This window comes from Chaetodon trifascialis, chromosome 9, assembly GCF_039877785.1.
Source record: "Chaetodon trifascialis isolate fChaTrf1 chromosome 9, fChaTrf1.hap1, whole genome shotgun sequence".
Classification (NCBI taxonomy): domain Eukaryota; kingdom Metazoa; phylum Chordata; class Actinopteri; order Chaetodontiformes; family Chaetodontidae; genus Chaetodon; species Chaetodon trifascialis.
Window position 1 is genome coordinate 14008946 of NC_092064.1, and position 25468 is coordinate 14034413.

At 42.0% G+C, this 25468-nt stretch overlaps 1 protein-coding gene across 3 annotated transcripts in view; it reads right to left on the reverse strand.

The window, feature by feature from the left end:
- sphkap (SPHK1 interactor, AKAP domain containing) overlaps nt 1-25468 on the reverse strand; it is a 97546-nt gene that overhangs the window by 23186 nt on the left and 48892 nt on the right. For 2 of the 3 annotated variants that reach the window (XM_070970881.1, XM_070970880.1), the window contains exons 1-3: nt 6694-7187; nt 3440-3542; nt 1976-2086 (exon numbers count right to left, since the gene is read on the reverse strand). In XM_070970881.1, the coding sequence (XP_070826982.1) occupies nt 1976-2086; nt 3440-3542; nt 6694-6728 (249 nt within the window). In that variant the 5' untranslated portion in view covers nt 6729-7187. Of the gene's footprint in view, nt 1-1975; nt 2087-3439; nt 3543-6693; nt 7188-25468 lie in introns of those variants that run through there. The other variant, XM_070970879.1, reaches the window with a different exon arrangement.

The window sequence follows — 25468 nt, forward strand, 5'->3', positions numbered from 1 at the left end:
ATTATGGATGATTATTAGTAAGAGCAGATTGAGAGCCCCCTGCAGGAGGATCTTCAGCCAAATCTTACCTTTCATTAAAAAAATCCTGGGCTCGATGCAGAGTGATTTAACTTCAAGGGCGCATTTTCTACAAATCTGTGCCTGTAGTAAAACTGAATTGACATACTTTAAGAATCAAACGCCTGTTGTCCCTCCCAACCAAAGAAAGCCTTTGAGCCACTGACAGATTGTAAATCCTGAATGCAATTTACGCTTAACTTGCAATATCAAAGGTGACGCGTCAGAATTGGGTGACAGAGGGGATTAAGTATGTGTGTCCTCTACAGCTAAAAGCCTTTTTCTTTTTTACTTTCTTTCTCGATGGCTTTCCTAAAGTCCCACGTCCTTGCCTAAACGAACAACAATGTCCTTAGTTATCTGAACACATGTTGTGTTCAGAATATCCTCGCCAAAGGTCAGATTCAACAAAAAATAACTAGGAGAAATATGGATGAGTAATTTTTGTTGACAATTATTATCCTTCTTCCCATTGCTAATGTCAGTGCTTAGGTTTTTTTTTAAAGCCAATTATAGTGTGTTATATTCAGTCATTTGCCACTACTCAAAATGTTGCAGATGCCTTACCACTGAAGCTGTGCTACATGAGAAGAACAGAAACGTCAGATGAAGCCGTGAGCTTATGGTGATCAAAAACTACAGTATATATAGTTAACTTAGTGGTTTGGTTGCCTCCAGCTCAATCGTTAGAATCATAAAATCTGATTAGAGGATGTGAAACAGTCTGGCTCTGCATGTCAGCTCAAATAACAATCATAATTTTGTCATGGTATCAAGATTTCTATTTCTGCTAAATCTGTCCCAGCATGCACTGAGCAGAAGGCAAGGAGAGCCTGAAAATGGCTCATTAGCAACCACTCAAAATGTACCCTACAAACAAATGTGTACAGCGGTGCAGTCAGCGGCCTCAACTTTGACTGTATGTGTGAAGTTAACACGCCTGGAGTGACACCGCCACGCTGAGGGTCCAGGAGGCAGGACGTGGAGCAAACAGAGGACTAAAGTCTAACAAGAGCGTAATTCTTTTAATCAAAGGAGAGAGTTTGTGTTAGAGCACAAAGAGATGACCACTCCATGATAGCTTTTCTATTTGCAGTCACAGAGTGTGATAAAATCAACAGAGACACATTTACCCCACAAAACCATCTTCCTTTAATAAACCTGCTGAGACTAAATAGAGCTTTTAACAAACTCCCAGCATAATGGACCTGCATAGCTCATATCATCTAATCAAAAGAAAATCTGCTGCTATATTTCTAGCAGGGAAGTGATCAGGAGAAATTATATTCTGTTAAACAGATGTAATCGTTAGTTCTTTAGTTTAAAATCTATCACAGTTTTTTGGGTATATTTATGCAAATGCATTTTGTCTCTAAATGCTGTTTTCTGACTTCTGCAATGCTGATGAGGCAATCTGTTCCTGCTACAGTATAGTCTCTTGACAGGAAAACATACTTGTTAACAGAGTGAAATTATATTTCCATTGGTAGATTTCGAAAAAAATAATATTTCTAAGGAAAAGGTAAAGAAGAACAATATCTGACAGCAGTACTACACAGACATCCATTGCATTCGCTTAAATCATGTTCTCATCACATTGGAAGTGACACACCAAGCCTGAAATACAAGAACTGTCTACTAAACAGAAGCAAGGGAGCACCAGCAACCTGCTGCAAAAACACTTTTTTCCATCTGTATGTCCACGAGCCACTCAGAGGACCCCGGCTGAAGAGAGTGCAGTTTTTTAGATGTCATCTCACATCACTTCTGCCTTAAAATTCAGAGAGTCACCTCGCTGTCATTTGTGGCACAACAAAAATGCCTTCTGCAACTTTAAAACTCCACACTAGAGATGACTTGGTCCATCTTTGTTGCCAAAGGGGTGCACGTGTTTCATCATCCACAGTATGCTACTCACCACGGTGCAGCTGCCTTCCGTGTCGTCGTCCAGCAAGCCCAGTCTGCACAGAGCTTTCTCGTTCCTCAGCCAGTACTCCGACGAGTCCAGCACACTGTTGCTGCACAGCACCTGCGACACACAGATAAACCCTGCTCAGGTACAGTGGCAGCACTGAGAGCACACCACTTAGAGGCACAGGTGGAGAATATGAGCCTGCACACACCTTTTGAGTCACACATTCGCTTTCATCTGTCAGTCTCTGTGTTTCCCCCCTCTGGTTGTTGGGATCAATTGACCTTTCTCCAGCACCTTTATTTCAGGATAAGTGTCGGCAGCACATGATCAATAACCTGTCAGCTAACCAGACACTGCACAGTATATATATGATGGTTATTGTATCCTCCCTGAGGAAACATTTTAATGAAGCCTTTAGGGTGAAAGCTACAGTTATAGAGCTGTTTTTGTCAATGACGGATAAGAGTGTTTATGCTACTGACTGATTTGCTCATTTGTCATAATCCTTGACTTTTAATAACCATCCTATTACAATGCCAATGTGTTTACAGTGATGAAATTAAAGATTGCCTTGATGCTTATTACAGTGCAAGGGTTTGACCATATGCTATATTTATCTTTGTAAAAGAAGAAGAAAAAAGGTACATTTCAAACACTGTGAACCACCTTAACAGTGCAGATAAACCCACCTGCTATAAATAAAATAACTGTTATGCAATTACTTTGAAACGTGACAGATATTACGCATGTGTTGTTCATTCTCTCAGAGTATTTTTAGTGACAAATCATGCCCCCTCGTGCTTGCACCCCGAGGAATAGGCCATCTGTGCAGGCCCTCAGCCAGGTAAAGGTGACGTAGACTCAGCTGATCTCACCGAGAGCGACCGCATCAAAGGCTGCTGGCGCAGGTCAGCGGAGCACGAGGCCCAATTACAAGAAAGATATCACCATGTGTCTCTACAGGACACTCGAATGGAAGTCAGTTAAGAGCACGAGTGGCTAATTAGGAACACACACCAGAGTCCACCTGCACATATGTACACATGCAAGGGAGAGACGCACACAAACAGACCCACACGCACTTTGAAAGGAACTTCAATCCAGCCTCCACCTCAGCCCACTGATCTGCACTATTTCCCCGCCTGTCTCTCTGCCACTGGGAGATGATAAATCTACTGGGCTGACCCAAGGGCCTGGCTGTTCCTCTTATTACACAACCCCTGGGTGTCACAGGCACCCTGGAGGAGGAAATGAAAGCCTCTTGCACTGCTGGAAACACACAAACAGATAACGGAGGGGGGAGACAGATATGATGGACAGGTGCGCAGGCACACGAATGGAAAAAGAAAACAAAAAGAAGATGTGATTGACAGGTGGTCACACGGCACACAGAAAGAGGAACACGGGGAGATCTGTGTATACTTCCATCCCAACACAAACACACGAGACACAGCTGTGTTTTTTTACCTTCTTGCAGGCGCTGATGGATGAGGCCACGGTGCTCTCTGCGCTGCCTCCCTCCACCTCGACAGACTCTGAGCCTTCAAACATGGCAGACGACTGGAAGTTACTGCAAGGCAAAAAGGGCACGGGGTTGACTTTGTCAGACCAAGTTGCTGTCAAGTGCTCAACACCTCTCTCTTTAAAAAAAAAGTCTGGGCTCAGTAAGGATGGTTCTGACTGGGGCTGCCCGTTGGCTTGTCACATTTGCTTATACTGTACGGCTGTGGCTCTCTTCCAATGAATTAACCAGACTGTTACTGTCATACAGGAGAATCATGTCAGTATTCTGAGCTGAATACTTAAATCCCTTGCCTGGATCATTCCCTGGCTAGTAAGGCAGGGCCAAGACAGCCGCTAATGGCCAGTCTGCACCAGTTTATTTAAGGCAAAGCAAGGTGACATCTCCCATCATTTACTGAAAAGTGCAAAGAGTTTTAAGTGTTGGTCTTTGGATGTTGAGACCTTTTAATCACATTATTATTCATGAGAAACCACTGTGGCACCTGCTAAGAAGTTTCTTCAGGGATTTCTGCGATGTCTTCTCTCTCTGCATGAATTGCAGACAACACCGCTTCCAAAAAAGTTAGCATGCTGTGTCATAAATAAAACAGAATGTGATAATTTGCTTATCTTTTCTCAACGCTCATACGCTCAACTGAAAACAGTACAAAGACAATGTATTTAATATTTTACCTCATCAGCCTCATAGATTTAGAGACAGTAGACTGGGAAAGATGTGGAATGCTACAAAAACACCTGTTTGACACATTCCACAAAAACACCTGTTTGGAACACTCCACAAAAACACCTGTTTGGAACATTCCACAAAAATACCTGTTTGGAACATTCCACAAAAATACCTGTTTGGAACATTCCACAAAAATACCTGTTTGGAACACTCCACAAAAATACCTGTTTGGAACACTCCACAAAAATACCTGTTTGGAACATTCCACAAAAATACCTGTTTGGAACATTCCACAAAAATACCTGTTTGGAACATTCCACAAAAATACCTGTTTGGAACACTCCACAAAAATACCTGTTTGGAACATTCCACAGCTTCATTGGTAACAGGAGATAGTATCATGAAGCGGTATAAAAGGGGCATCCTAGAAAGGCTCAGTTGATCTCAAGCCAGGATGGAGAGAAGCTCACCACTTTGTGAACACATGACTGTATGAAGGATGTTACTACATGGGCTCAGGAACACTTTGTAAAACCGCTGTTGGTAAACACAGTTGGTTTGCAAATGATCGCGTTCAGTTTTTAGTTATGTTTTGCACAGTGTGCAAACTTTTTGGAATCAGGGTTGTAACACTCATGACAGACTGTGTTTAGTGGCATGAAGGCAAAACCAACTGCATGTTGGACCCATTAGTGACCTGTAGCGTTCTGCAGAAGGCTATCAGTCTGTTTGAGAGACTCAGCAGCCAGTCTCCAGCTTCTGTACGAGGATATATCACACACATACGGTACGTAACTAAGCATTAAAGTATCAAGAATTCATGGCCACTTTGCCAAATCATGAAATCTGACTTAGACAGCGTTGGTGAGAGAGGATTATTATGGACCAAACAGGAAAACACAACACGTGACCTTCATTTCAAGCATGGCAGACAATTATTCAACAATCTACAGCGATGTGAGTGCCTGTCAGAGTACGGCAAGCCTAAACACATAACACAGCAAACTCAAAAATCCCAGGGAGGCGTCATTATCCTCTGTGCATGCTTTCACTGAGATAAGCCAAATCGAAGCTTATCTGGAATGGAATTAATGAGGATCAATTTGGAAAATAAAGAGGCTGGCGATGCATATTTAAACAGGAGCAGCTGTTTTTCCTGTAATCCACATATTTCAAAGCAAATTAAATGCATTACATTTTGAAACCCCCGAGGGACTCATACTATTTGCAGTTAATAAACATGCTTGATGTAAATAATTATGTCACAGGAAATCTGAATTCCTGTGAATGCTTGGACAGTAAGAAAAAAAAGACGATGTACTGCAGATAAGTGGATACGATGTGCTTTAAATACGCTGCTGTATCTGCGAGGCACACATCAAAACACCCATGCATCACACACACACAGAGAAATTCTGCAGCGAATATGTTAAATGCATGCAGAAAATTGGAAGTGAACAACACTGTAAAAAATGGAAGAGAAAAACACTGTAAAAAATGAAACACAATAGGCTCACAGAAAATTTCAAGAGGACCATCAAGATACAGTTGTTCACGCATGACCTAATCTTTGCACTTAACAACCTTTCCATCACGACACAGTGATGATTGACAGGTTGGTGCACTCTTGTGCTCCCGGGGCCCCAGGTACCCAGCAGACATCAGCCTGATGTGAGGACACAATTAACCCCCGAAATGTCTGGCTTTCAAGGACAGCCCCCAGCCGGCTGTTATAATTTTCTGCAGAAGCTTGTGTGATTTTGCCAGACTTCAGAAGGCAGGAGGCCAGTTTACTTATGCACAAACAGGCAACTTTTGGTGGCAGCCTTCAGATTTCACTGCTTTGGAAAGCATTCAGCTGCACAAAATAAGCAATGTGGCAAGTTTACATCCCGAAGACTGAAGAAACCTTCATTTTCAGCTCTAATGTTCACAATTACCTTCAAGGAAAAACAGACAGAGGACTAGAGCTTATTAAAAACGTAATTTAAGTGTGAAAATTGAATACATTTCTATTTCAAACTTGACTCCTGTCCACTTTTTTTTTTCATTGCCAGGCATTTCTATCAGTCAGGCCAGGGAAGCTGGAACATCTTGTTTACTGCACAAACACTGGCAGTCTACTGTGAAAGAGGCTTTACTGCATCACTCTGCATGGATTTTTGGTGTGCTCTTCCAACACTAAACACAAACTGACACAGTTTGTACAGTCCAAAAAAAAAAAAAAACCCTCCATTGCTCTTTGATGAAATGTAACGTAAAATACATGCTAAACTAGCACCTCACACTCACTTGCTTTGGTAAAAATGTCTGCAATATTATATTTTAAAAGGCTGCTGCAAATATCACAGTAAATCCATATGTGAATTACTGTAGGAAAAATTAGACAGGCACCACAGATGCAACAAAAACACTAAGAAGTAGATGTTCACTCTTTAATATTACACACGATTATGATGATGATTTTGTATTCGTGCGTCTTTGCTCATCGACATTTTTCTTTTTCCCGGGATAAAAAGCAGTCTCTTACCTCGGCGTTTTCAGAAGGCACTTTGCGCCTGCCATTCTTTCAAAAATAGCCAAACTGTCCTCAAACAGTGGGATTATTCCCCCTTTGGAAACAGGGGGACAGGGAGAGGTACGGCTGAGCGCCTCGACGCGTAACTGTCCCCGGGACGCTCTCCGGTCCAGATGCGCATCCCCGACCGAACACTGAAGGAATCCCAGACTGCTTCACCGTGGCCGGAGGAGTGAGGCTGCGATGAACTGAACCCCGCGGTTATCAGCAGCAGCCGCGGCTCACCACTGTCTGCCTTGCGCGCCTGTCCGCCAACTGCCGACCACAGGCGCAGGAGCTCCGCATGGATCAAACGTAATGAGCTGCACGACGCAGGCAAGGGCATGGATATGAGCAGTGCGCGCACATGTCGACACGCACTCGCGTGTACACACCAACGCACGCGCACTCGCGTGTAGTGGTTTGCTACCAATACACCGTGAACCCAAGTTAACCACTTTCAGTATGCGCTGGTTGACGTATACTAAAGGCTGAGTAAGATGGACGTTCACGGAACACTGAACATGCACAGGCCTCAGTAAGAGCAGAGGAAGCAACTCGGCAACAAAACAGTAAATAAATGTCTCCATCACAGCTGAAACAAGGGACTGTTGTCAGGCACATGATCTGTAAAGAGGAGAGGAAACCCAGGCTTTGATAGGACACTAAACTTTCAGCTGCGTCTGAATTTCACTTTCAGTAATTGCCCTGACTACAACGCAAGGTCAGTGCTGCGGGCTCTGTGGTCGACCTGACCCTCCTCTTAACAAGCAAACAGGAACCAACATCCACGAATGCATTTTCAAGTGCTTATTTTTGAACAAAGCAGAAGCAGACCTGCCCACTATTACTGTACGTGTGATGAGGGATAAACTTAGACACTTTCACTGAGCAGTCTCCATGGAAATATCAAAGTCGCCTGTGTATTGTCTTGGGTATCATTTCAGGGAGTAGACTGGAATATTTTGTCATTTTGTCCTGTGCTAACTGTCTGTGGAGTGACAGTGATGGACATTTTAACACACTTGAGGTCCTTACCGATTTTACTATAACAATATTTATATCAAAGGCAGTAAATATTATTTTTATAAACATAAACACATAGCATTACCAAAAAATTTAGACTACTGTGCTTTAAACCTGTAATGGCACCTCTGTTTCTACATTAGTGTCATTTCTTGTTACAAGCTGACACACAATAATACGATATATCTGTGATAAGATAATAATCAGTCATGCTGATGTCTTTGTCTTCTAGTTGTTTATTCATTCATTTATTTTCTGGGCACCTGGGGGCAGCACATCAACCTGTAAAAACAACTGTGATATTTAAAGGTCCAGTTTGTAGGACTTAGTGATATCTAGTGGTGAAGTTGTGCATTGCAACCATTTGTCTCACCTCTGACCTACGGTGGCAGCTAAAAAACATGGAAAAATGCAAAATGTTTGGTTTGTCTGTTCTGGGCTGCTGTAGAAACATGACTCCGTGGAAGAGGACCTGTTCCCACCTTAGATATAAATGCCTAACAAAAGCACAACGAGTAAGCATTAAGCCAAAAGATCCCCCTAAATCCTACACGCTGGACCTTTAATCAAAATATTGAGCTAAGATGGCAAGTTAGTATGTGTTAGCAGATAATCGGCTATTCACACATCCATCAGACATGGAACAACACTAGCATTCATTTGGAGTCGTGTCTCAGGCAACTTGGTGAAAGTCACTCTATTTTGGCTCCGTTTTTGGTCTCCGCCAACATGCTAAAGCACTAAAACATAGGGCTGAGGGGAACTGCTTCTATGTCGGCACTAAAGATGACATGACATCACATGTAGTCACCTCAGTGGTCAGCGGTCAGTTTTCTTTGAAAAACTGTCACTTTGGTCACCAGAATCTCAAGTATCAGCACACAAAGAATGAATAGCTTCCACAAAGACCCTCTAAAAACATCTAGAAAAGACATCTGAAAAGATGCAGTGTAGGTCATTACACCAGCACCCCTCTGAGCTGACGACCAGCGTAAAATGTAAACACACACACACACACACACACACACACACACACACACACACACACACACACACACACACACACACACACACACACACACACACACACACACACACACACACACACACACACACACACACACACACACGATTCCCAATTGCCACTCCACTCAACCATCATCTCCATCACCTCAGCAGCAACAAGAGAGCCCTGAGAGTAATATCTACGTTCTCTGTGCCTGATGGTTCGGGTAAAATATCCCTTCTTGGTCCGTTAAGGAGGTCACCAAATAATCAGAGGGGGTTAAAAGCAGTGTGACCTTCAGTCCTCCATTATCTAACTTGGACTATGTCGGGGCAATAAAGTGGTTGGCAGGGAACTAAGGAAATGGTGGATATTCAGGAACGCAGGGGTCCTGATGAGATCTGTGTGTGCGTGTGTGTGAGAGAGAAATGCATTTGTGGATTCATACGTTGGCTAAAGTGTGCGTCTTCACTCAGCTGAAAGGATCATTTCTGCCTCAAAGAGGATAGATTTTTACATGCTGTTATCAGATACCATGTTATTTCGCTCCCTCTAGATGCCATTAGCCTTCTTTCAACAGCAATTCAGCAATATCAAAACCCAGTTTCTGTGATGACAAACTGCAGCGAGGCAGCCAACAGGGAACACATACTGTATATGCTTACAAAACACTCAAATACCTTTCCCATTCATATTTCATCATTTGAATTAATAAACACACTCAAGAATCCCTCATTGAGAACATAAACTTGACTAGCCTGGCCAGTTTCACCCCGATCTCTCATTAAAGATTCTGATATAAATAGCAGAAGTCTTGCATTAGCCAGCACTTCTTACCAGCTAATAATGGCCTGTGTGGTTCTGTGCAGTACCATCTCATTTCATGCTTCTCAGCTGAGGAAAACAGTTTTTACAGCTGAATATTTTCTAGGTTATCACTCCAAAGCAAACAGACAGAGAAGAACTGAAATCAAACTACCAGCGAGGAGGAAAAAAGCTTCACACTCACAGCCAGACTTATTGTATAAGCACAAGGGTAAACAACAAATGCTGTATGTAACACACTGAATCGTCCATATTTTCAGTTTCTCAAAAGCTGCTCTCAGCCAGAGAATCCTTTCAGGCAAACTGAGAGTAAGTCATCATTCTCAACCACTCTCCTTCAGTCTCTCTATGAGTGTAAATACTAGAACCACCAGATCATTGATGGGATGTTCCTCACCAGCAAACAACTGTGTGTGTGTGTGTGTGTGACATGGCATGTCAGTGTGCACACTTCTACATATGTTTGCAGCACCGGACAATGATCAAATATTTACAACACATCTTAAAGACAACATTATGTATGGAAAATAATGTGTTTTGAAACGAAAGAGTTAAAGTGCTCTTGCTTTCTGTTAAAAAAAATAAGACAAAATGCAGTTGTTGCCTTTTGTATTTCCAATACATTAAGCACTACAAAAAAAAAAAGGTTACAGTCAGGTTGCGGACTTAAATTCATCTGTTGTGTTACTTGCTGAAATTTTGACTAGTAACTGGCACAGAATCGTGCATGAGATGGGAAGGAATATGAAGTATGAAAGTATTTTGGTTTTGGCAGCGCAGAAACTCCCACATCATCTCTCAGATTTTCCCGTTTGGCGGTGTGCATGAGTGACCTTGAGAGGTGACCCGACTGGAATATCACCACAATCCCCTTTACCACCTGCACGGTCTAAATATAGATCTAGGATGAAAGCTAAGAGCATGAAATATATTAGCATCAACACAAAGCCAAGATTTCTATGGGAAGGTGTGTTGAGATTTATGCTGCTGCACAGATTTGTGGTTTTCGCAGCCTACAGTACAAGATTAAGCACTTTAATCACCTCCACCAATAAGAAAGATGCTGAATTTACATTAGTTGCACAGTGACGATGTAGACTATAACAAAGAAACAAACAGATACGGTTATCTTATAAAGATTTGGTTTATTGTTTCAAAGTACAGCAATCACTTAACTGTTCATTGTTCATACTCAGGTTAAACCAATACCAGTGATTGGTCAGCACATACAGTATCTGACTGGGCTACATTGATTAATAGCAAAAGCCCACATGATGTATTCTGACTGTATGAATCGCAGCTCTGATTCCCTGTCGAAGGTACCGAACGATCAGTGCTATTCATATGCAATTATCTGGCATGTCACTGAACCACTTCTACTTTGTACCACTACTATTTTGTGTACGAGTTTTCAGAATAAACCCAGGGTGACCTCATAAGTTCAATATATGACCTGGACAGGCATCCCAACACAAATAAGAAAGAGAGAGTCTGTCCAAATGTGTGCCATTATACTAATTTGCACAGTTGATTTTGTCTCTGTGCTCTCTATCATGGCAGGCTTTTAGCCCCATCATAACAGGTGAGATCGGTCAGATCAACAGACCTGCAGAGCGCTTACAAACAAGTTCCCTCCCTGACTTCTCCTCGCCTGTGTCAGCCTTCTGACAGCTCTGTGTGGTGTTCACGCATGTAACACTCAGGCTGAGCATGCAGGGTGCTGACGGTTTTGAACATTTCGACATTAAATCATTCCAGCCAAAGATCGCGGGGCCTCATACTGGTTAGACACTGTTTTAAACAGTCGCATAGCAACAGCGAGTCAGTTTTTGTGTTTTTCATAGGAACCCATAGACAGGTAATAAACAGCCAAGTAACAGCTAACCAAGAAGTAACAACACAGACTGTTGGACATGAAGCTGCACAGATGTTGAATGTTGAACACTAACAGGAGTCAAACTTCCCTGATGCTCGGTCTGAAACACATTCACTGAATATGATGCTCCCTTTCTACTCCACTCCTCCTTATCTTGTCTTCCTCTTCCTCCTTCTTCTATTCTCTTTCTCGCTCTCTCGCTCGTCTTTCTTCCTCTTCTTTTTCATCATCCCCCTGTTGCCCTCCACACATCTTAATCCAAAGGCTTTTCAGGGAGGGGGGAACTAATCCATTGCACACGTTCTTAAAATAAAAGATGGAAGGTCAACTTAAGTGGAGATGAAAGCGCAGACTGCTCTCATCAGCAGAGAGGAGACATCTGAGGTAGCTGGTAGACTCTCTCACTGTCAAACACTCCGTCTCAGCGCGGCTATTTTTAATGTAGTTACTGAAAACAAAACAGAGACACGTCACACCAGAGGAGAAAGGGAGCAGAGAAGATGTGCCAATGAATCGTCTGCTGCGACGTGGATAGAATACCAGGAGTAAAAAGGGTCAATCATGTCCTGGGGGGGGGTCAGTACGCTTGGAACCAGCTTGTAATTCTACCTGCAGTTCATGTGTTGCGCTCTAGTAACTCTGCTTTGATGTCTGGATCAAAATAGTTTGGATAGAGTTGTCATCCTAGAAAGAAATAAACACATTTACATATGTTGCGCAGTCAAGTAAGGATGGGAGGCATTCTGAGGACATTTTATCAATAAACTTTCTTAAATTTTTTAATTACAAAACCCAATAAAAGTACAACTGGTTAAATGGCTGTTGCCTATTTATTCTGCCTGTACTAAAGTGATGGACGAGCTGCCAGCTCTCTGAACTCTGAAACAAGCAAGGTCAAATTCAACAAAGGGATATTCAAAAGTTACTGCAGTCTGAAAAGTTCTGTGCGTGAGGATGAAACCAGCTGAGTAACACATTATAGGATGGTGAAGGCAATCCTGTCTTCTGGCTGGCATTAAGAGAAGCATCAACTGGCTTGATGTTGAGCCACAGTATGCCTCAGTCAGGAGATGTGAAGTGAGAAAGACATGAAATCAATCCACTCACGTTTGTAATAAAAGCTGGATGAAATTTAAACATTTGAGCTAATTTTTAAGAGGTTTAATAGTTTTAAATGTTTCAGAAAAATGGACCGGAATCATTTCTTTTAAACTGAGCGCAATTAAGGTTTCCATGAAATCAGCCAGTTTTTGATAATATTCATCAGCATCTAGTCTATGTATCTACATCCTGTGATTATGTTTTTACTATATACTGTAGTAGATTTTATTTGTTTGTGGCGGAGTCTGCCATTCCTGTACACTTGCACTTTAAGTTTAAGAGACAAAGTCCTCTAGCAGCTGTAGTAATCATGATCGGAGCAGAGGAGGAAGTCAGGTGATGTTTTCCATGGCTGATTCATGACCAAGATCGTGCTCTGACCTTAGCGACGTGTTTATTATTTTAGCCATGATTACAAAGACAAATGATGTCGTCCTGCTGATAAGGGTGTCAGACCAAATTTTTGGAGATGAAATATTTAGTGGATGGCAGCAGTCTCTTCTTTCTCTCACATTTAGTAGATGACAGTAGTTTTTTCACTCTATAGATGCTATTTACCTTACTTATGTGCAGCTGAGAAGTCAGGCTTAGGTTGTAGGTCAGCCACACCTCTCGGCTCAACGATGGTCAAACACAAGGGCCGCTTCAGCGGATTACACAAATCTTCCACCCCTTTGGAAGACTTATTCAAATACCACGTCTTCAGATTAAATAGACCAAACTGCTCTAGATCATCCACCATCAAAAGCAGATCCCAGTATGAAATCAGTGAAGAAGCAGGAGGCCCTAGTCTCCAAATCACAGATGTTGAACCATTTTAGAAGCTGCTCTACCAACAGGTGGCTCCTCACATGAAACTGTAGCTATCATGACCAGCAGTGATCACTAACCCAGCCAGTCTAAGAGAAAAGACTGCACAGCCATTGTAAAATACCGTCACTCCTGCAGAGTACATAGCAGCGTTAGCGTCACGCAGCTGACCACACAGTCCTCATGGACGGTAGTTTTTGGAGGGCCCAGGGTTTTCAGCCATGCAGGAAACAGATGGAATCGCAGAATTTGATCATAAAATCAAAATTCATAATATTGTGTAAATTGCCAAAATGTGGATGCAATTTATAAAACTCAGGGTTTTCCTGACAGTTTGAAAAGTTTTTTCATAGTGCTTAAGCTGAATGAACAGGGAGGCTGTTGCTGCTGCTTTGTTTTGGTGGCACGCACAAACACGCACACAGTCATGTCGAAGAGATCCTCTGAGATACAGAGAGAGGCAGTGTGCTAGCAAGAACTCATCACTTCAACAGACTCTCACAAGTGCAGCCACATCGGCAGATAGAAGACGTGAGTTTGTTGAAGACTACGTGGCTGTGTGTGCAGTCACATATTATGTTGGAAAAAAAGAAAAAGCTGTTTCTGTCTCTGGTCAAGCTTCGTAAACAAGGAGGAGCACTGGCTGAAGGTGAGATTAGCCTCCATCAGACTCATTTCCCCTGTGTTTTTGAGCTGCATATGGAGGCTGTCCTGCAGAGGATCCCTTTGATTAACAAATAGTGACATGGTGGATGACTCTCAGCTGCCACATCATGAGGCTGTGGCTCAGTATTGGGCTGAAGGGACTTCTTGATCCATGATTACTGGACAGTGCAAGGTAGCTGTGAAAAGGACACACAGCATTCACCAGCAGACTGTGTTCTTGGAAGCAATTAGAGATAATAGCCTTGTTAATCAGAGCAATCACAGCCCCCGCTCACCTCAGTTATTCCAAATTTATTTTTGTTTAACCTTTCTATCTATCTTTCTTTCCACCTGTGTTCTCATCATAATGGAAATGTATGATTATGGGACCTGATCATTATAATCGCAAGATAAGGTTAATGATGGAGGGAGTCACTGGCTTTGCTTCTCAGTGACATCAGTTATTATTGTGTCTTTTCAGTGTGGATATAGAATAACAAAATAAAGATGAGCACATTATGCAGAGGATTTTGGATTTTCATCATGTGTAATTAAATACTGAGAATGATTTTTTTTTTCCTTATTCAACCTTGGTGCCCCAGCCTGATCACCAAAACCGTTGCAGTTGATTTCATAGTGAAATGTTCATCAGTAGCTGGGCATTTTGGATACAGCTCAGTCTTTCCATCACCTAGAGACAGTTTCTGCAAACCTGCTGTCTCTGTACTGAGACAGAAAAACGTTTTCATAAACTCGATCAGCATAATAAATGTCTCCAGAGACATTTCTGCTGGCTGTTTTGCTGTGTTCTTATATAAGTACTGCTCTAGTATGCCTGTTTCACCTCTAAAGGATTTTGTTGCTGTGGCATTTTGATTTTGTATTATGGCACAATAAAGCAGGATGGAGTGTTGTTGACTGAAACCCCATCTTTTATGTAATATTTATCTCGTTTGTTCTCATCCAGTCTCCTTAAAAATCGTTTTTGTCATCACTTTTTTCCTTTCTGTGCTCTTTTTCCCTCTTTTCTTCATTTTAATGATCAAGCTACGGCAACAGAAGTCACTTTTAGCTGCTTGTATTGTCTTAATTTACTAATTGTTGTCACAATTCTAATGCAAATCTTAAGCTGACTTCTGAAAAGGTGGATGATGGTGGACGTGGAAGATGGAAGCAGAGGGTAGTACAGTATATAGATCTACAGAGATAGGATGATCAGGACCGATGGAGGGTTTGAGGACAGAGTGGTGGAACTGGTGCAGGAAAGGTTGCAGGAAGGATTGATGAAGGCTGCCATCAGGAGAGGTGGTGATAGCAGCACAGAGCTACACTGTACTACAGTAGGAGTTGGTGGTGGTGACAGATTGTGGTTCCGGTCTGCTGCTGGGAGGATGCCGGCAGGTTTGGGCCAGACGCAGCCAGTGGCCATGTAAGAGCCAAGCCAGTGACAAGCCTGCTGGGTAATAATATAATAAGTTGATTTTAATGCTGATGAGAATATCGGTACATGCGTATATATGCACAAGGAGAAGCTCCTTCAGGTGACCTTGACGCAGCCTCACTGGAGACAATATCTGAACACATTGTGATGTACAGAAACTGCAAAAGATGACACAACGTCTCCTTGTGGTTTTTTATTGAGTATTTGAGTGTAACGTTGCTGTCGTCTGAGTCCAGACTTCACTGTCAGATCACTAAGCTGCAAAGCTCATTGAAAACCTGAGCAGCAGGTTGAATTGATTTCCTGACGACTCAGTATAATCTCTCCTTCTCTATCTGGGTTTTTCTCCCTCTCTCTCTTTCCTCGCCTTTGTCCTGGCCCCACTCCTCCTCCCTTCTCCTCTACTTTTTTTTGACGTTTTTGAGACCCTCTAATCTTGTGGAGAGCAAAACAGACACAGGCACGCACATACAATTAATACACACTCGTGTTAGACATATAAATTGGATGAAAATTGGTTCCAATTTGTCCTTAAATATCATCTGCGACTGTAATGTGATTGGATGTTAAGGAGATTCAGGTTCTTTCTTGATTATAACAACCAAAAACCTGGAATAAAATGCTCTTTTCACATGTAATTATTTCTTAAAAACAGCAATTATCGTGGAACAATAACTTCCTCATTTAACTGTTCCTCACTCTCTTTATTTAAAAAGTCGCTATATGTCTAAACTAGGCCTGACATAAATTGTTTTTCTAAAAGCTTAGCCACTCAACAATGACATTTTTCATTATGTTTGTGTGCACCTGCTGATTCCTGAAAGCACATTCAGTGCTTAAAGAAGACCAAAACATGTAATGTACATGTGAAATATATGTACTGCAATAAAAAGTGTCTTTATGAAACAAGTTGCTTCTGTTATTTTGTCCACTTATTTACCACAAACAGTCTTATTAAACACAATATACACCAAGTGCAGCCCAGAAAACTGCCACGGAATTGAATCAACACCTCTCTGACTTGATGCCGTCTGATTTCTTTGTTAATTTTTAATGTCAGCATGAGGTGGCCAGTGAGGGTGCAAACCTGTCTGGCCATTATTGCTCTAAGGCACATGTGTCAGCAGCCATTTGCTGTACGGACACAAACAGAAGCGGAAACACTGCCAACATCAAGAGAGAACTTAATTAACACTCACAATTAACATGAAGAACAAATGGACTACCAGGTGCTTTGACTCCACAATTCAATTATTGCTTCTTACTGCCAACGGGCTCAGTGAAGGTCAATGCTACGCCATAATTATGGAGCACTATGCACTACAACAGCACTGAGGATTACTGCAAGACAAAGGGCTCTCTTTAAAAGGTTATATGCCGTCTGTGGTAGTGTTTAATAAGCATAGTAAAAGAAGGAAGCATTTGTCTAATTAAGAGACTGTAAAACGTCAGCCTCTAAACATGAGGGAAATGTGGCAGCAATGGAGATAATCACTGTCGAGTACTGGATCCCTCTGAGGCAACAGTACAGGAAACAAAAGTGCTAGTGATCCGATCATCACACTGTTAAGTTACAGATGCTCTCAGATGTCAACAAATAGCTTTTTTAGCATGATTTTTAGCATTTTGTGTGTTTTTCACTTGCACACCATTTGGCATTCTAGCAATAATGACACTAATGTCATTTGCATTTTGTGATGGGTGCTAATTAGCAAATGTTAAGCTAAGATGGCGAATGTGGTAAAAATCATACCTGCTAAACATTAATGTGTTACCATTGTCATTTTGAATACACTGACTTAACCATTACAGTCAAAGTACTGCTGTGTCTAAGTACTTCCTCACAAAGCTTAGCGTGGCTGTAGACTCTTAGCATGTCTTAACCTGTCTACGAACAGATGAGTGCTAATAAAACTCTGCTCCTATGGCTGGATATCTTTCTTAATGTCTCTCCATACCCTTTACTGTCTGTGTAAAATCATCCAAATGCTGCTGCTAAAAATGTGCCTTTGATTGATGGTGATGTTCTTGGCACTGATGTTAAATTGCAATTCAATTTCTATAGAATTGAAGGCACTCAGTAAAATTAGCACCAGAATGCAATGCTGTTTAGCAGCCAACTTGGAAGTCCCAGATAAAACATTTTCCAGCCAGAAAATGTGTGATGTGGAATGGCTAAAACCCAAGAATCACCTGTTTACTTGGGTGAAAAAATCATCACATGCAAGCCACATTAATTTGTATCAGTGTCATGCAGCTTACTGCAAAAGAAACATGTGTTGAACATGAAGTGTTAATTAGGTGAAATCGAAAAACTCAACTCAAGGCGAAAACAGAGGTTAGTAAGGTAGAGCACAAACTTGGGAGTGAATTAAATGAAGCGTCACATGGCACAGAACAAAGGATTTGCTGGTGAAGTTGGGTCATGGCGAATGTGAGAGCAAGAACTGATCTGGATGTACAAGTTATCAGACGCAGAGGTAATCCATTCATGTCTAAGGATTTCATGGTTCAGTCACAAGGCACAATGGCCAGAGATTAAACTGCGATCACTCCATCTTACTTTTCCACAGGCACACACACACACACACATTGAGTACACATACAGTGCATAAAGTGTGCATACAGTGGCACACCTGAAATTTGACCAACCATTCTCGGGCTTGGAAACAACCTCTGGCAGATCAATAACATGGGCTCATACCTTATTTCTAAAGCCCACTCAATTACCTGTGGAGTGAGAAAAAAGGACACAGTACTCCACCTACAGACATCAGTGGAAACAGTGATTCATAATTCATTGTTACCTATAAAATCAGCGATCACTGAGGACCACAGTGGATGGCGGCAGCTGTAATGACTGCTTGTTGCTGCTTACAGAACACACAACTATGTGCCAACAACTGGATGGGACTGAATTACGACTGGTCTGGAAGAGGCATTAGTGGTAAAGATTTGCACTGTTTAAAAAATTCATGAAGAAATGGAAAAGCTATGAATGGCACAGGAGCAGCATAAACAGTGTGATCAATGCTTGCTCTTTGGCTAAATTTAGCCTTGCCTTACACCGTGTCCCACAAGCCTATCAATGTAATTTATCACATGTGTGACAGGGCGGACATGCGGCTGCAGTGGAAAGAGCCTTTCTGGCTGCTCAAGAGGCATGAAATCACCTGGTGCAGGTGGGGATAACGCAGATGAATAAACTGAGTGGGAATATTAATCTCAGGGAAACATCTGTCCTTAGAGAGGGAGCTGCTGCTGACTCATTCTCTCTTTCTGTCCCCCTCCTCACTATTTCATCACACATCCACCTTCTTTCCCAGCTCTGTTTGGTTTTGCCCCTTTAGTTGTTTGTTTCCATCTGATACGGTCTGCAAATGTGCTTTCATGTTTCAGTAAACACTCACTGGGTGTACAATATTTTTCAGGCCTGCCACAGAAGAGGGACGTGGGTAAACCTTGGAGACCTTTTTTTGTTATTATTATGATAACATTATTCCGTTGTAGCCGAATGACCTTCATGTCTATGAACAAGCACCACACAACTTCCATGTATAAATAGATGTCAAATAGATTAGATAACATAGGACAACCTATGTTGGAGAAGAGTGAAAGCCTGAATAATTTAGGCGGACCAAAGCTTGACAGGCTGTTAGAAAACACTAGGGATTATGAATAATGTTATGCTGTTGTCACTGAGGCAGAATTTATTGCTGTGGCCCAACATGACCATGACTTCAGTGACTTTTGCTTAGAGATACTGGGTCAGTTTGAGTGGTCCTTCAATGTTTCGTCCTTGTGCGGAAAGAAAGACAAGATAACATGCTTTTAACATGCTAGAATTTTATCTATAGACTTGAAAACATTTAGAAAATAAAGTCCACACAGATTATTTCAATCAACACAAACACAAAACTGAACATATCGACCTTTTTCACTATTAACCAAACCATGATCTTCATTTTGCCGGTGACCATAATCTATACAGCAATTATGGTTCCTTCAAAACACGTTAGGTAAGATCATTTAGCATGTGCATGTCGTTTTTCAGAGACAGATTACCAGATTTGCTTGTAAACATGCACTGACTCTACATTTTTCCCACATTAGATCCTTTGAAAGACAAAGCAGGTCAAGACTGTGGGTGTGTCTTAAATTTGTAGAAACAGTTTATCAAATTGTTAACAAAGGGCAAACCCTGACAGTGAAACAGTCAGTGTTTGCTGAAGAAACACCTTAACTGAGTGACTGATGCTTTTCTATCAGCGGAGTGTGTGTTCGGCCCAGTGGAAAGACTGCAAAGGCTGATTGAAAGTACTCACTGTACACACTGCTGTTTAGATAGGATGGCCCTCCTCCACCTCTCCTCTGCTCTCCCTGCTTCCTTTTTCACCTCGCTGGAGGCGACTGAGTGCTCCTAATCAGCAATCATTTTAAAGGTCATGAATGAGACGACTGTGGGAGAGGCTGCAGGCTGTACGCTAACAGTTTGTCTCAGTCAACTGGTGCAGTGAGCTGGCACTTCCTAAGCTGTAGTTTAGCAATGCTGGCTCCAGATGCCCTTCATTGTTGAAGCTTTAACTATAAATACATGTTACATTACTTTAATTCTCTCAGAGCAACAGGTCATACTTTCTTAGTCATTGTCCAGGCAAATAACAGGCGTAAATAACAGAATAACTGATGGCTGAATTCCATGGGAGAAGATCTCCCTCCTACTGTGACATAACATGACATGGGAAACAGGTAGGCAGCCCCCAGAGGAGCACATATGGAGAGATGGGGAGCATACTTCCCTGGTAAGACAGGAACGACTCTGTATTTCATTCAGCTGCTTCAGCGTCAGAATCTTGATACAGTATTGTGCACGATGGCTCACTGTCACGGCTTACTGGGACACTTGAATGGATTCACTTATCTCATTTGTAACACCTGTGCTTTTCCTACTATAACAAGTCCAAATGTCTGCTGAGAAAAACAACCAATGGCTCACATGCTCTGAATTTCTGTAGTTACGGAAATTAGCCACATAAGCTATTATCTGCCGTCAGTCTACCAGAAACATCAACACATTACAGCTTATAAAGTGCCACATCTCAAAGGAAAACTAGGACATTTGTAGAAATACACTAATAGGTGACTAATGGACTAGATGTAGGTGAGTTCATACTGTGCTAGTTTAGATGAAATTACGAGAGAAACGTATGTACAGAAAATCAGAACATATGTTGTGACCGTTACGTTGTGAAGAGGAGCGATTTTTTGACTGAACTGAAAGATTTGCCTGCTACTGAGGCAGCAGATATAACCAACTACCTGCTCATTCAGACGTTATTCTACTCCAGAAAACAAATGAAAGCAGACAAAGTATGGAGGCATACAACTTTCTTTTGTTAGTACCAAGGTGCTGGTTGATAACACACCACTTAACAGGTTATATCATGTTAGTTTAATTTTTCAAACCTGATGTGAAAATGGGAAATTGTGGTTTGACAGTGGGTTATGTGTGATACTCGATGTGTCATACTGGGAGGCATTATACTGAAAGGTGTTATAATATTATTCAAAATATTAGGAATACAGCTCATGATAATGCAGTCAAGTCCAACACCACTGCAAACCGTAACCTTAATAATAAACATGTAGTTAAATGAGTACCTCTGTGAGTGTCAATCAAAACTGAACATTATATTTGTAGAGACAGAATTCATGGCGGAGCTGTTGTACTGGATCACATCAGATTGTACAAGTGCACCTAATGACATTTTCTGAGTGCTCTGAACTTGTATAATCATGATGCCTTCATAACAGTGTGCAGACTGGTCTGAAAGCCACTCTGTGTTCAGATAGATGCTGGGACAGATGGCTGAGGCCAGATTTACTCAGGCGTCCTACTGTCTGCAACCACAACGCGGTCTCCTTCAGTACGGATACAAGGGTGTCCATATGATCTCTACAACCACACAGCATCTGCTGAGGCATTCTTGTCTGTGTATTGTTGTGTATGTTGTTGTGCCTTCTCGTATCCTGTCTGTGTTACTTGTGCATGAGAGTACAGAGTATACACTCTGAAGTATGCCAGTATGTGTGCATATGTTCCTCTGTGCTCTCTTTATTGGATAATCAGCAGGGCCCAACGTGCAGATACACTTTACGACAGAGACATTAAAATCTCCAATCAATGACAGTCCAGACAGGTCTAGAGACAGGTGAGGAAGAGGAAAGGAATGGAAGGAGAGGAAAGCAGCTGAAGGTGAGAAATTAAGAGCAGTAGATGAACAAAACTTCTAAATAGGGTTTCAGTACAGCACAACAATCACTGAATGAACTCACTACGTACATGATAAAAAGCAACAATGCAAAAAGCAAACAAACAAACAAACAAAAGAATGGCCTCCACTCTTCCCCAAACACAGCAACTCATTCACGGGTTTGTAAGAAAACTCTACTGGCAGTCTGTCAGTCACCAGAACAAAACACCCTCTCTAGCCTCTAATGACCCTCAGTTGTGCTTCTCATTATTCCTGCTCCTCCATGTGGCAAACCAGGCCTGCCCTGTAGCTCAGCAGACAGTCCTTCGTATGCTAATACTCTGTGATATAGGTCCCTCCATATGTGACAATGCACAAATAACAGGTCACTAATCATGATTTCACTCTCCCTGCAGTAAACACAGTATTGTGGGGTGTCACATGGGTGTGTTGTCAGGATTTATGTATCCTCTTTGAACTAGAATTATTTCTGAAATGGATGTACATTTTCTTTGTACAGGTGAAAAAAAAAAAATCAAATGCTGTGATGATCAAATTTTCATTTACTGTTTATGTAACAAGGTTTTAATGTTTGGTAGTAAAAAGGTGAACATGACCATAAAATTTCACATAAAACTGGAGCAGGAGCAACTACAATGGACATAAAGTATAGATATATATAGCAAACATAGTATATTGATTGGACAAAAAAACATGTTGTCTGAAGATGTTGCCTTGCAGCAAAAGTTGAGCCAGTTCTCGCAGTCATCATGTCTTTTGCCATAAAGATGGTCAAGCAGCAGCATGTGATGCACTATTTCTGCTTCATCTTTCTCCCAATCTTTCTCTTTATTGTCTTTTACTGGCTTCTGTTTTTAATTTTCCTTTAATTGTATTTTATTTTTATTTTTATATTCTCTTCTAATCTCTCTTACTTTCTTTCTTTGAAATGTATGATTTTAATGTATTCTTATGCTTCTGTAAAGCACTTTGAATTGCCTAGTGGATGAATTGTGCTATACAAATAAATTTGCCTTGTCTTGCCTTTCAAATGTCAACGGCGTGAGATAAAAATGCTTCTGCTCATCACCATAACCATTACTACAAAACGGTGCTACTGCTAGCATTAACCTCATGAAGAAGTACATACTGTACCTGTAGAGACTGTTTGGCAGATGTTGACCTGCAGCCTCTGGCGATCATTCTGTCTCTCAAACAGGGAGTTTGTTCCAGTATAATGGGTGAGAGGAAAGTGAAATGAGGGCATGCACAACAGTCACTCCACTGTCCTGGCAGGACCCCTGGTGATAGTAAATGTAAAAGAATCTCAACATTTCTCGCTTTACCCTCGCCTGTGAAAAGGTTGCCAATTCTCCATTATGCCCTGCGAGACACTGTAGGACGGCTTTTCTACGGACAAACAAATCCCACTCAATGCATCTGATCTGCTGCTCCAGTTTGCCAAACATTTTCCTCGACCCTAGTGGCGAACTGAGAGGTGTGATGTTGGCACAGCATATAACTGAGTCTCTCTCACCTCCCACCATCGGCTTGAAAAGTCAAAGTCACTCTTTTTGTCTCTCTGCTGAAAATCAATGTTTCGTCTCCTTCACAGAAGAAATCACTCACAGCAGAGGCTAGACAAGACTGGAGAAATGCACTCTGTGAAACCAAGAGCAAAAAGAAAAATGGCCACTTCCTACAGAGAAGTACAACCTGTCCAGCCACCTTGCACTCATGCCTTTGTTTGACACTCCGATCCAGCTATAGTGCAAAGGAGCCTAACCTTTCATGCATCTATTAGATGTTCCTGTTTCATTCAATCTGACAGACAGGTGGATGATGGACATGAAAGAAAGTGAAACAGGATGGGAGATGGAGGAAGGACAGAGAAGCTGAGAGCAAGGAAGCCAGATAAAGCCAGAGCCCAGCGAGGGCAGCATGGTTGGAGGGCACAGGCCCATTAGCATTGTTCTGCCTAATGGTGAGCTCATTCATGCAAAGAGAGACAGAGAGGGGCTGAGAAAGAGAGGAAAAAGAGACAGTGAGAAAATAATTGCTGATTTACACCTGCTGTTAGAAGCCCCATCTTCCTTCTGATTAGTCTACTTCAGACATAGCCCCTTGCGCACTGATTACACGCTTACAACACCCGACACCTGCACACCAAGCAATAACTACAGCCCTGCTTACCATACTTGCATGAGGAGCTCTTGATTTGAGACAGTTTTGTGTTTCCGCCAAAGCAAAGCCAGAATGCTGCCTTTAATACTCGTAGCCGTTTCCCACCAACAATTCTGACAGCTCCTAGAACACCAAGCTGGAGTGTCGCGCCATATGGGATCACTGCTGAGTACGACTGTCTTTCTGTTCAGCTTGAGGCTAGACTGTGTAGATTACACTCAATATGCTCAAAGACTGTGTGCCAAATGCTTGACTCAGGATTTCAATGCTGCATGTACAAAAAGAGTGCCGACTTGAGTCTAGCTGGTGGTATTATATCAGATACTGCTCATGCTTGTGTTGACTAAAAGACAGTTTAGAGTTCCACAGGCTGAACTTTAACATGTTATAAAAGACAGACTCATGGTAGGTGAAGGTCAACGTGCAGTTAGTCAGCAAATACAGCATAATGTTTTCAAACGTTTTCAGACTGGGGCACTGCAGTTTAGGCCGGGGGATGGGTGCGTCAGACATTAATCATAAGCAGAGAGATTAAATGGACTGCCACTGTCTATGTCTGTAATGTGCTGCTGCTGCATCTGACATTATTGTGTTTCTTGCCATACGAGCAGCGTGGCTCTGTCTGTCTGTCTGTCTGTCTGTCTGTCTGTCTGTCTGTCTACTAAATCTCAAGAACTATTGGATGGATTGCCATGAAATTTGGTTGAACATTCATGTTGAATTTAGGATGAATTGTTATTATGTGTGTGATTCAGCACCATCATCAGGTCATCCTTTTAAACCTGGGGTGGGGAACCTCCAGCCTCCAGCCTCCAGCCTCCAGGTCATATGCAGGATCGTTTGATCCGGCTCGCAAGGCCACCCATAAATAAAGCATAGCAAATGTCCGTGTGCTTTGGCCTTCATGGTGGACATTACCAAGTACCTCTCAGAGCTCCAGCCAGCTTCTTAGCTCTCTGTTTTCAAATGTGAAATCATTTGAAGCCAAATTAAAACTGTGTTAAGTGCAACTGGAAAGAGGAAACACTGCATTTTCCTACTCTGCAAGAACAAATGCCTGCTTTTGGAAGGAACTGAACATATTTGCTACACTGTTTAATGTGGAACCAGCTGACGTGCCTGACAACCTGCAACATGAAATCATTGAGCTGCAACCTAACGACCAACTACTGTGAGCAGATCTTTTCAGAACAGGCTCTTGTGAAGACTCAGTTCTGCTCGAGACTGACTGACCCGGGCCTAGAAAACCAGCTGTGAGTAGCAGCATCATCATCACTACTATCTAAAATCAGACACCTCAACAAAGAGAAGCAGTTCCAACCATGGCAGAGGTTTCCGTGAAATGTGTTCAATAATTTAGTATGGCCGAGTCAGTCCCCTCCTCTATCCTCCACTATCACATAATAAGCTTATCAGGTGCTGCCCAGTCACTCTTGACCTGAACCTGCAAAACTGACTTCCAACAGCCCCAGCTTCACATCATCTTTTTCGCTAATTAGCAAATGTTAGTACGCGGACATATTAATCTACGATAAACATGGTAAATATATCTGTTAAACATCAACATATTGGCATTGTAA